The sequence below is a fragment of the Ovis canadensis genome, chromosome 3 (genome assembly GCF_042477335.2).
Source record: "Ovis canadensis isolate MfBH-ARS-UI-01 breed Bighorn chromosome 3, ARS-UI_OviCan_v2, whole genome shotgun sequence".
Classification (NCBI taxonomy): domain Eukaryota; kingdom Metazoa; phylum Chordata; class Mammalia; order Artiodactyla; family Bovidae; genus Ovis; species Ovis canadensis.
Window position 1 is genome coordinate 153,228,110 of NC_091247.1, and position 13,657 is coordinate 153,241,766.

Here is a 13,657-nt window from a genome sequence, read left to right on the forward strand (position 1 = left end):
TCCTGCACTCAATCTTTCCCAGCATCAGGGTCTTTTCAGATGAGTCAGGTCTTCATATCAGGTGGCCAAAGTATTGGAGTTTCAGCTTCAACATCAGTCATTCTAATGAACATCCAGGACTGATCTCCTTTAGGATGGACTGGTTGGATCTCCTAACAGTCCAAGAGACTCTCAAGAGTCTTCTCCAACACCACAGTTCAAAAGCATCAATTCTTCAGTGCTCAGCTTTCTTTACAGTCCAACTATCACATCCATACATGACTACTGGAAATACATAGCCTTGACTAGATGGACCTTTGTTGACAAAGATGTCTCTACTTTTTAATATGCTATCTAGATTGGTTATAACTTTCCTTCCAAAGAGTAAGCGTCTTTTAATTTCATGGCTGCAGTCACCATCTGCAGTGAGTTTCGAGCCCCCTAAAATAAAGTCAGCCACTGTTTCCACTGTTTCCCCATCTATTTCCCATGAAGTGATGGGACCAGATGCCATGATCTTCATTTTCTGAATGCTGAGCTTTGAGCCAACCTTTTTACTCTCCTTTTTCAAATTCATCAAGAGGCTCTTTAGTTCTTCTTCACTTTCTGCCATAAGGGTGGTGTCATCTGCATATCTGAGGTTATTGATATTTCCCCCAGCAATCTTGATTCCAACTTGTGCTTCATCCAGCCCTGTGTTTCTCATGATGTACTCTGCATATAAGTTAAATAAGCAGGGTGACTATATACAGCCTTAACATACTCCTTTTCCTATTTGGAACCAGTCTGTAGATCCATGTCCAGTTTTAACTGTTGCTTCCTGACCTGCATACAGATTTTTCAAGAGGTCAAGTGGTCTGGGATTCCCATCTCTTTCAGAATTTTCCACAGTTTATTGTGATCCACACAGTCAAAGGCTTTGGCATAGTCAATAAAGCAGAAATTGATGTTTTTCTGGAACTCTCTTGCTTTTTTGATGATCCAGCAGATGTTGGCAATTGGATCCCTGGTTCCTCTGCCTTTTCTAAAACCAGCTTGAACATCTGGAAGTTAATGGTTCACGAATTGCTAAAGCCTGGATTGGAGAATTTTGAGCATTACTTTGCTAGCATGTGAGATGAGTGCAATTGTTCAGTAGTTTGAGCATTCTTTGCCATTGCCTTTCTTTGGGATTGGAATGAAAACTGACCTTTTCCAGTCCTGTGGCCACTGCTGAGTTTTCCAACTTTGCTGGCATATTGAGTGCAGCACTTTCACAGCATCATCTTTCAGGATTTGAAATAGCTCACCTGGGATTCCATCACCTCCACTAGCTTTGTTTGTGGTGATGCTTCCTAAGGCCCACTTGACTTCACATTCCAGGATGTCTGGCTGTAGGTGAGTGATCACACCATCATGATTATCTGGGTCATGAATATCTTTTTGTCCAGTTCTTTTGTATATTCTTGCCACCTCTTCTTAATATCTTCTGCGTCTGTTAGGTCCAGACCATCTGTCCTTTATTGAGCCCATCTTTGCATGAAATCTTCCCTGGTATGTCTAATTTTCTTAAAGAAATCTCTAGTCTTTCCCATTCTATTATTTTCCTCTATTTCTTTGCACTGATCACTAAGGAAGGCTTTCTTATCTCCCCTTGCTATTCTTTGGAACTCTGCTTTCAAATGGATATATCTTCCCTTTTCTCCTTTGCTTTTCACTTCTCCTGTTTTCATAGCTATTTGTAAGGCCTCCTCAGACAGCCATTTTGCTTTTTTGCATTTATTTTTCTTGGGGATGTCTTGCTCCCTGCCGGGGTCCAGCCCCGGTGGATCCAGGGAATTCGAAGGTGGGGACGGCATCAGCGTCCTTGGAAAAATACATATTTAATTACAGATATATAGAGAGATTAGAAACGGATATTGTAGTAGGAAAATTAGTGAAGAATAAGAGGCCGAATAACTTGGTTTACGTGGAATAGCATCCATGCTCCAGACGGGAATTCAGCCAGAAAAACAAGGAGCAAGAAAGAATGACATGGGGGTATCAGTCTTTCCGGAAACTGATCCAATTTCTTTATTTTGGGTTTGCTTTATATACCTTTTGTTACACTTAGGGATGAATACAAAGTCACGCGGGGTTCAGCAGTCCTGAACTTTATCAAAATCAGGTGCTTCACATAAAAAGGTCTTAGGGATTTTACATCATCTTCTGGCCATGAGTGAGACCTGCTGACATTTTATGATCCTTTCTTTCTGATAACCAAAAAACTTATTTCTTCCAAGGGTGTTTTTTCTTAAACCAGGCACCACCCTCCAAATAAAGTTACATTCCTATAGGGTGAGGGTGTAGTGAGTTACAATCAAGAAAGGAATTTATTTAACCCAAGGTTAACATGATTAATCTTAAAGGTTAATACTTATTTCTCCCATATGCTTAAAGGTTAATACTTATTTCTCCTATATGTTAGTTATATTCATTATAAGGGCAGGGAATATGGAGATTTAGCAGCAAACATCAGCCCAACAAATGAAAATCCTTTCACCAATGCTCCCCTTAAGATCTATTTAGTCTTAAGATAGTGATAAAGTTACATTTTTACATAGCAAGGACACAGTGATTTATAACAAAGTACAGTGATCTATTACAAAAGAGAAAATCCATTAACTCAAAAAGTCTAGTATTGCTAACCTTAAAAACTACTATATTTCCTTTTCTATATTCCAAATACATTGATTAATATATTCCCAGGTGCCTAAGGATATGGAGGCCTGGCAGCAATCATTGACTCAACAATGAGAAAAGCCCTATGCTAATTAAGACTCTCAAAATACTCCAAAACTCTCTGTGCTGTTTATGGTTGAGAGGTAGTAAACAATCATGTGCCTAGTGGCAGCAGTATGGATAATCCTGTCACACAAGCTAGTCTGTCAGCAGAGAGGTTTGACCTGAGACATCCTTGTCCCACCCAGGGCAGGGAATTAGCAGCAATTATTGACACAACAAATGAAAAACCCTTCACCAATATAATTCCTAACCAACCCACTATACTAATAATTTCCAACTCCCCAAAAGAATTTGCCTTTAGTAAGTCTAAGACATCTCGTGCCTCTCAGATTGGGAGGCTGTAAACAATCACATGTTGCCGGAGGAACCTATACAGGCAGGCTAGATAACCTTCAGAGGAGTCGTAAGCTGAAACACTCTTGTCATGCCCAGGAATTTTTATTGCCTTGGAGCTGCACGTTTACATTTACTCCTTCTCCGAGAGAAACGGTTATGGGGGAGAGCCCCCCGTAAAGTCAGAGGTGTAGGTGAGAGCATAAAACAGACTCTGGTTTTGGGGTAGATGCTCGGGAACAGGGGGTTTCCTGAGGCTTGATCACGCCTTTGCGTATGCCAAGCCTCCTTCCTCATGACCTTTGCCATGGGCGGAGTTCCTCATGCTGGCCCCCGACAGCTCCCTGTCTCCTGTACAATGTCACAAACCTCTGTCCATAGTTCATCAGGCACTCTGTCTATCAGATATAGTCCCTTAAATCTATTTCTCACTTCCACTAGATAATCATAAGGGATTTAATTTAGGTCATATCTGAATGGTCTAGTGGTTTTCCCCACTTTCTTCAATTTAAGTCTGAATTGGCAATAAGGAGTTCATGATCTGAATCACAGTCAACTCGTAGTCTTAAAAACAAATGAACTGTTTTCTCTAGAGCCAAGTTCATACTTGACTTCACAGACTAGAAACTTAAAATGTTCTAAATTAACCTGAATCAATCATTAAAAGATTGTCTCAGGCGAGAGAAGGTACATTTGGTTAAGAGCCTGAGTGCCTGTGAAATATATAAACGACTGGTTAAATGAAAATAGGACATCATTTCTCTTGCTTAGACACTAAGCTGCCTTTTATTCTGCCTTTTTTTTTTTTACTTTAATTGGAAGCATTCAAAATTTTTAGAACCAGTTTTTTTTCCTGAATATGTGCATACTTATTTTTCTCCCTTCAAAAAAAAAAAGGTCAGATTAACAAGTTAAACCCTTCCTGGAAACTGACAAGAAAAGAACTTTTTGGTTCTAATTGTAGTTATTGTCTGGATTATATATTTTCCAATCTCCTAGTAGAGTTTCTAGTACACTGTGCTAGTTTCCCCAGCAGTTTCATCCTGTAGTAAAACACTGTCTATTGTATAATATACCCAACTGAAAGTGTCCACAGTCAAAAACAATAGCATGCATTCTTAACACAATTATCTACTACTATTTCTCTTTAAATATCATTTACGACGTCCTTTTACTATGAAATTTTGCAGGCTATTATGTAAAAGAGAACTCTCTTTTTGTATGGCTCTCTTCTTGGGGCTTCAAGGCAATTGGCCCTTGCAGCTTCTATTTCTGCAAGTGAGTTATCAGAATTGCTAACCAGTTCCATTTGGGTTGTGGATTAAATGTTTGCAAATGGCAGCTTTAGCCTCTGGCAATTTAAAAGCAGGGCTTAGCTTGAAGTACCATTTGACAATTGGTTTTACTTTCTTTTAATTTCTTTACCAAAATATCTCAGATATTCACTCCTAATTACCCACCCCCCAAATTTTTCATTAATGAGAAGAAAGAGATTAATGAACCTACACTGTGCCTTGTTTTAGAGAGCTATCATCATTTGATTCTTTCTATAAACATGCATTGGGTATCTAGGCTACAATGAGATTGTGCAGTTGCAGAGTTGGTAAGCATGGCTTTTTCCCTTGGATCCTTGCAAACCAGTCAATAAAGAACATTGTGCGTTCTATAGTAGAGGTGTGCACAGAGGAAAAATGAAGGTCATCACCATCATCTGTAATACATATTGACTTGGAGGAGATTTAAAAGAGAGGAATCTCCATTTTATGTAATTTAGCAATTCCTTTTAAAAAACAGTTTCTTAAAGTAGGGCACACTTACAATCTTTGCCCTTGAAATAAATATGTAAGAGTAAATATTTGTGAGATGTTATAGCATCCTAATATGTTTTACACTGTTAAAGTTTGTGTGAATTTAGAATGAGAGTATATACATTTCTGTATTTTCCTTTCATGTAGAGTCTTGCGAGCAGGTGGGTTCTTAGAGATCATGTGCTCTTGGGATGGAAAACTTGAAGTCCAGAATTTAGGACTCACTCCAGGTCATACTGTGAAAGGGGACAAATAGGACCTAAGATATAAGTCTATTTTTTATAAAATATATATATATATATTTAATCTATGCTTGGAATATTTTTATGAGCACTGATTTTATAACAATATATTTAAATTCTAAGCTTTTATATTTAGGAAATTTCATGTAAATTTATGAGGTCATATTCAAGAAAGCATTAAAGAGCAAATCTTGAAAAAAAATAGCCACTTCTAGAAATTGTCCCTTTTTTTCAATCCTATTTGTTAAGCTCACAGTTATGATATATGCTTTCTGTAAAAGGTCAATTAGCAGATTCCCCACGATATTTAAAGTTCTGTGTTATCTTCCAAATGTCAAGTCCAACTTAGAAATGTTACATTTGGGAGAATTTTGCCATAAGATAGTCCATATGATGAAAAATATATATTTCAGGTCAAGGATAAGAGAATGATAGGAAATCATACTCTCTCTCCAGGAGTCTGAGAGACTCTACAGTCCAGATCAGTCAGCCACCTCAGTTCCCAAACAGTGGCCCACTCCCTGAGATGGTGATGAAATTGAACACTGATTGATGAAATTGATTGACCTCTATGAACTGATGTGAAGCAGTACAGAAAGATAGTTTTCATGCTTTTTTAATATAGGAAAGCCTCATATAAACTATGGGGTAAGTTCTAGGAGAGGACTGAATGCATAAAGAGAAGAAAATAACCAATGGGATAAAGCGTTGGTCCCAGTAAAGGCCATGGGGACTAAGATTTAAAGTTCTAGTAGAATTCTGACCTTCAAACAATTCTTTTTCAGAGCCTGGAGGAAAAGAAGTGAGGATAGCTGTGGCTATAGATATCTTTGTTCAGTCTGAATTTAAAGTTTAAAAGTTCATTCCTAATCCCTTCAGTTTTTACTGGGAAGCAAGAAAGACATAAATCTAAAAGATTTGTAAAAGGATTAGGATTGGAAGAAAGTTGTGGGCATTTGGGATATCAGTTATGGGATTAAGAGCAAGTAGTCCATGCAGCAGTGAAGATCGAGCTTCAGCTGAATGCTGTACATGTATAGCGTTACTAGTATTCCTGATTATGTTAATTCTCCACCAGTGCAGAGCAATTTAGATACAGAAAGTAAGAACAAAGATGGTTAGAAAGAACCAGACATAAAAGTTTATAGGCAAGAGAACCTAAATTCAAAAACCTTCAGGGTCTGGTGGTTAACGTGATTTAACGTGAAAGTCTGACAGAGAAGGACTCAAAGCTGTGAAGTCATTGAAGCGTCAGGAAGAAAGCAGTGTGGGGAATCTCTGGAACAAAGAACAGTTATTCTAGGAATAAGAAAGGAGTCTTGAAGGAAAGGGATAAAAAATCTATATGTATGGTTTAAATCAGGGACCAGCAAACTTCTTGTAAAGAGTAAGATAGCAAATATCTGTGGCTTTGCAGGCCATATAGATTCTGTTATACTTCTCAGCTCTGCCCTTTAAGTTGTAGGCATTCATAGATAAGTAAACAAATGGGCATTGCTATGTTTCAATAAAACTTTATTTTAAAAATGGGCTGAGTTATATTTGTCTCAAAGGCCATAGTTTGCTGACTCCTGTTCTAGATAATGACCATTTCCAGGATGTGGGCGAAGTTAAGTGGTTAGAAACCAATGGGTTACGATGTTATAAGATTAGTATATTGGTTATAAACCATCTAAAACTAACAGACACTGAGCGAACACTTCACCCAAGAACAGAATAACACATTCTTCATAAGTGTACAAGAAGCATTGTCCAAGCTAGGTCATATGCTAGGCTGCAAAATGAGCCTAGGTAAATTTTTAAAGGATTAAAATCATACAGAATATGTTCTCTGATCACAATTGGGTGAAATTAGAAATCACAGATAACTAACAAAGAAATCTAGGAAATTAACAAGCATGTGAAAATTAAATAACACACTCCTCAATTGCTAGTGGATCAAAGAAGAAATTACAAGGAAAATTACTAAATAATTTGAGATGGGTGAAAATGAAGACATACCCCACCAAATATGGGATGCAGCTAAAGCAGCGCTTAGGGAGAAATTTATAGCTATAAATGCCTACATTTGAAAGGAGAAAGATATCAAAATAAAAAATCAAATGCTCTAGCTTAAGAGAAAGAAGGGACAATAATCAGGTCTGAGATGCCCTGAGGAGATAGAATGGGATGAAAGCCCAGATAAGAGACGTTAACCTTAGCTGAGAAGAAGAGCTTCTCTTTTTAACTGGAGTGTGTGTGCATGCCTTCTAAGTCACTTCAGTTGTGTCTGACTGTTTGGACAGACAAACCTACGGACTATAAACCATCAGGCTCCTCTGTCCAAGAGATTCTCCAGACAGGAATACTGGAGTGGGTTGCCATGCTTTCCTCCAGGGCATCTTCTGACCCAGCAATCAAACCTGAGTCTCTTGCTTCTCCTGCATTGGTAGACAAATTCTTTACAGGTAGGAAAGTATTAATAGAATGGTTTATATGTTTGCTATAAGATTATAAATTTCCCATTTTTAACCACTTTCATCTGTTTTCTCTGTAAAACTTGAGTTCCTTTGCAGAGTAAAGAGAAATGAAGCATTGGAGATCTGAGGAATAGTTTTTGTGCCAAATGGTTGAAATAGTCCTCCAATGGAGTTGACTAGGGAAAACTATTAAGAATTTTAGGCTGTTGAGGATCCTTTTGAGGCTGGTAGTAGTATGTTATAGAGGAACTACTGATCTTCCCTGCTGTGTAATTCCTTCAGTTGCATTGGGTATGCAGGTAAAGGCACAGAAAAGGCAAGTGTTGACATTCATATAATAGCTAAATGGGTGAGATAAGAAGATAAATAGGCAGGGAAATTTAGGATATTGAAATGATGAGTCATGGGCAATAAGCTAGTTAAGGACAGAACTAAAGAAAAAAGAAGCTTGCTTCCAGTTCAAGATGGTGGAATAGAAAGATGTACATTTATCTCCTCCTGCAAAAGTACCAAAATCACAACTAGCTGTTGAATATCCATTGATAGGAGGACTCTGGAACCCACCAAAAAAAGATACCTCATATCCAAAGACAAAGAAGCCACAAGAACATGGTAGGAGGGGCACAATCATGATAAAATCAAATCTCATATCTGCAGTGTGGGTAACCCACAAACTGGAGAATAATAATACCAAAGAAGTTCCCCCACTCTTAGGAAGGTTCTGAACCCCACATCAGGGTTCCCAGCCTGGGGATCCAACAATGGGACTAGGAGTCCCCAGCAAATCTGACCTTGAAGACCAGTGGGATTTGACTATAGGACTTCCACAGGAGGGGGAAGCAGACTCCTGTCTTGGAGGGTACAAACAAAATCTTGTGTGTGCCAAGACCCAGAGAAAAGGAGCAGTGATCCCACAGGAGACTGAACCAAAACTACCTGCAAGTGTTGGAGGGTCTCCTGTGGAGGTATGGGTTGGCAAGGCCTCACCACAGGCACAGGGCCACTGGCAGCAACAGGCCAGGAAGGTCTCCTTTGGTGTAAACCCTCTTGGAGTTTGCTGTTAACCGTACCATAGAGCCCATGGACCCTGGAACTGGGTCCCCTCAAGCCAAACAAGTCCCAGAAGGGAATGCAAACCCAGCCATCAATGTATTATTGGATTAAAGTTTTACTGAGTAATGCCCTGCTTCCTAGAGCAAGACCTAATTTTTCCCTTTGCCAGTCCATCCCATCAGGAAGCTTACACAAGCCTCTTAGCCTCCTCCACCAGAGGACAGACAGAAGAAGCAAGAAGAACCACAGTCCCACAGCAGCTGGAACAAAAAAGATATTACAGAAAGTAAAACAGGATGAAAAAGCAGAAAGTTATGTCCCAGATTAAGGGAAAAGATAAAACCCTAGAAAAACAGCTAAATGAAATAGAGATAGGCAACCTTCTAGATAAAGAATTCAGAATAATGATAGTGAAGGTGATCTGGGATCTTGCAAAACAATGGAGAAGATGCAAGAAATGTTTACTAAAGACCTACAGGAACTAAAGAACAAACAAAGAGAAGTGAATAATACCAGAGATGGAATCAATAGCAGAGTAACTGAAGCAAAAGTATGACCTGGAGGTCAGAATGGTGGAAATCACTGCCACAGAACAGAATATAGATAAAGGACACATAGTAATCAAACTGACAAAAATTAAAGACAATAGGTAACTGGTTTGGGGCCTTTTATGGGAAATAAGTATTTTTCAAAAAATTTAAATAGTCATTTCTCTACAAATGGGTGAATTGACATTTCCCAAATAATTATCATTTAAAGCCACTGAAACCATCAGGGGTTTTAATTCTTCTTCATATGGGCAGAATAAATGAACAAAATACTAGTAGGAATGATCTTCCCTTCCAAATTAGCCTAGTCTAGTTCTTAAAGCCAGAAGCTCAGAGTACTTCTCATGATTTCTGTTTTATTCTGTTTATCATAGGTATAGACAATTTTAGGTTCACAGTACTGTATCACATTTCTAAAGTATGTTGATCTTTCAGTAGGCTTTGAAAGACCTCTTTTTTTTTTTTTTTTGCTTTTAGTATACGGCTGAAAGAGTGTCAGACTTTATTTTGGGGGGCTCCAAATCACTGCAGATGGTGACTGCAGCAATGAAATTAAAAGACGCTTACTCCTTGGAAGGAAAGTTATGACCAACCTAGATAGCATATTGAAAAGCAGAGATATTACTTTGCCAACAAAGGTCCGTCTAGTCAAAGCCATGGTTTTTCCAATGGTCGGGTATGGATGTGAGACTTGGACTGTGAAGAAAGCTGAGCGCCAAAGAATTGATGCTTTTGAACTGTGGTGTTGGAGAAGACTCTTGAGAGTCCCTTGGACTGCAAGGAGATCCAACCAGTCCATCCTAAAGGAGATCAGTCCTGGGTGTTCATTGGAACGACTGATGCTGAAGCTGAAACTCCAATACTTTCGCCACCTCATGCGAAGAGTTGACTCATTGGAAAAGACCTTGATGCTGGGAGGGATTGGGGGCAGGAGAAGAAGGGGGAGACAGAGGATGAGATGACTGGATGGCATCACTGACTCAATGGATGTGAGTTTGAGTGAACTCTGGGAGTTGGTGATGGGGAGGCCTGGCATGCTGTGATGCATGGGTTTGCAAAGAGTCGGACACAACTGTGTGACTGAACTGAACTGAGCTGAAAATCTCATTAAAAATAGACTATTTGTAAAGATTTACAGACAGAATGGCAGTGTCTAAATTTTAAACAATGCCAGTCTTTTCCATTTAGCTAAATGCATCAAAGAAGTATTTTGATTTTGATGATTCATATCTTTTTCAGATAGCTTGCATTAGTTCTTACCCTGTTTCTCTCCCACACCCCGCTGTGTAATTACTTGTACAAAGTAGATATTTAATAAGTCTGTACTGACTTATCTGTAATTATGTAATAAGCTGTTCCCTGAAATACTCTTCTTTCTACTTCTTTCCCTGGTAAATTTCTCTTATGATCCAGCTCAAATATCATCTCTGAAATCATCCCCCATTCTTACAGGCAAATAATCAGGTCTCTGCCCTTATTTCTGTTTTCTATCATATCATCATTATTAGCAGGTATAGCTATTTCTTATCCTTGCCTTTTATCTACCAAGGAGCAGAGCAGGGACTTTAATTTATTCATCTTAGGGTCTCCGTACCTTGTATGTGCCTACGGTGTATAACGTGTTCCAGGTTTGTCTGGCAAACAGTATGATAGTGAGGAAACTCATTCTATAAGCACACTGTTGGCTTATGTTGGAAAATCCTGCCCTCTAAAGGATTTTGCCTCTTTAAAATTTTCCTGAAGTTAGGATATTGCTGTTAGGTGAGCAATGATTAGTTGGTAATGGCTCTGTAATCCAACAGTGGATGGGAAAATTTAGCCTTTTCACCTATACCAACCTTTATTCTTTTCTCTTTTTCAGAAAAATTTATGCAGTTTTTAAAGGTTACAACTTCTTTTAATTAAGCATACAACATAGTTGATTTTCAATATATATTTATTAAAAGTACAAGTATCTCCCAGGATGTTAACTCTGACCATTCTTACAGTGGTGGCATTTTTAACTTTTTGCTCTAGATGTAATTTTTTTTTCATCCTTTGAATTTTCTATTTCATGGTTTATATTAGGAAAAAATTCCATTTTTTAAAAGATATGGTACATGATGGGAACATTTAAGAGAAGTAAAGGCTTTGGTACAGTTTGGAACCAGGTAGCTGGTTCAAAATGGACCAGTCCATGCTCTGGTAACAAATCTCAGTGGCTTAGGAAAACAAAAGTATATTTGCTGCTGGCAGACTGGAGTTCTTCTACATACAATATTGCACATCCAGTCCACCTCCATTTCACAGTCGTTTCCAAAGTTGCTGCATCCAGAATAGGGAGAGATGGAAGAAATCAGCCAGTTCTCACCTGCCTTATCACAAGTTATTTACCAGAGCCGAAGCGAGTCACATGGCCCCAAGCTTAATGCAGAGTAGCGTGGAAAATGCAGGAGAGCACATAGAATACAGTGTGTGCTGAGCATCAGTTGTCTCTGTTAACATGACTACAACTCGTTTCATTTTACAGTTACTGTAACGAATGTATGTTGGATCCAGACTGCGGTTTCTGTTATCAGATGAATAAATCAACCGTCATTGACTCTTCCTGTGTTCCAGTTAATAAAGCATCCACAAATGAGGCAGCCTGGGGCAGGTATGTTGCTCATTATGTACCATAAGAATATACAATAAAATTTCAGCTTGAGACTTATTTTTAAACTTACAGAATGACTGTACTTATACACTCTACTTCTTTTAAATTGGTCTTCTTTAAAAGAACCTTTGTTCTTTATAACTACAGTACTTTGCAATATATTCTGATGAGAGTGGGTAGAAATATTGCAACTGTGTGCTTCACAAACTTAGCATATAAACTCAAGCCTACACTTCAGGAGATCCAAATTCCAGACCCAACTCTGTTCTAATAAGCTACAGGAGTCTGGACCTTGAGACAAGTATTGCTAAGTATTGCCACGGGAGTTTCTCCCACTGGGTATTTTTTAATTATACCAATAATTTCCAAACTCCCAAACTTAAGTGAAAGACAGAAAATTGTGAAGTCACAATGAATTACTATCATATTGTACGTTTCTGGAAGTCAGAGAAATTAAACAAAATAAGAATAAAGTTGGTAATTATGGGCATGTATGCGAAACTGTGAATCTTTCTCTTTTTGACAGATCCCATTGATTTAGAGTAGGCACATAAATGAAACATTTGTGTAGAACAAATATCCCATATTTATGAGGTAACATTCATATTCATGGATACAGAAACATGTAAATATTATTTGACATGGCTTTTGTGTTTTAAATTCTCAAAAAAAGATTACCAAAAAAAGATTTTCAAAAAAAGATTACCATGCTCTCATGCTGTCTGCCTGCTAATACTGGGGAAGGCAATGAAATCTGTAATAAAGTGCTTGTATCTCCTAGGAGCCAGAAAATATAATATGTCATTATTAATAATTATGCTGTTGTCATTAGTTATTTTATTATGGAATTGTTCCAAAGTAGTAGTAGTAAATTATATGATATTGAGTGATAATCCAGATCACATTTTAAATATACTGATTAAAAAGAAACTTGAAAGAGCTTCTTTTAAAAACACCTAGTATATGCTTTTCATTAGTCAAGCTTTATTAGGAAGTTAATTGATTAATTATTTCTGAATGTAATACTTTACAGTTTTAATCCTTTTGATTTTTTTCAATAGAAGAAGCCTGAAAGTTTCTAGTCAAGAATTATGAACAATGTGAAATCTGTGTATGTAGTTTCCTGTACTTCATAGAATTAATTTAAAAATTTATGGAGACACTAAAATTATATTTATCTTTTTCACAAGGTTTATAGGTCGGTGGTCTCAAAATAAGAGTTTTATTCTTTTTGCAACTAACAAGCTTTACAACTTTTTAACAGAAATGTGTATTGCTTCTTTTATTTACACCTATTTTAGATTTTATTTATATTTTTGTACCATTATTCCTGGACTACACCCACTACTAGAGAAAAGTAAAAGTAGATAATACCCAAGTAGGAAAAATACAAAGAACTAAACATATATACAAGAAACTTTTATGCTTGTGGAATATTATTAATAGAATAATAACCTAAAAATCTTTACGGGCCACCTCGGAAAGAAAACAGATTTTCTCACTCTTCTCTGTGCTGAGCAGCAATCTTCCTCTTAGCTTGGTCACCATACTGGGTTGCCTCAATCTATCCTACAAAGAAAACAAAAAATGCAGGATGTGTTTACAATGAAAAATTCCTACAACAGATTCTCCAATTGTAGATAAAATAGCATTCATTATATTTTTGTTTATTTTGTTGATAGGTTTTATGCAATTACCTAGAATGGGATATTCAGGGGGAAATTTACCTTTACCTTGGATTCCTATTTGAGCTATGGTATTTATAGATGTTTTAGGGTCAAGTATTGAGGCACTTCAATGACATAATCACAGATCTCTGTTGTTCAGTTGCCAAGTC

General features: G+C 37.6%; 1 protein-coding gene across 1 annotated transcript in view; it reads left to right on the plus strand.

Moving 5' to 3' along the window:
* Positions 1-13,657, plus strand: part of SLC2A13 (solute carrier family 2 member 13) — a 515,435-nt gene that overhangs the window by 388,523 nt on the left and 113,255 nt on the right. The window contains exon 7 of the mRNA XM_069584615.1: positions 11,695-11,820. Coding sequence (XP_069440716.1) covers positions 11,695-11,820 — 126 coding nt within the window. The remainder of the gene's footprint in view (positions 1-11,694; positions 11,821-13,657) is intronic.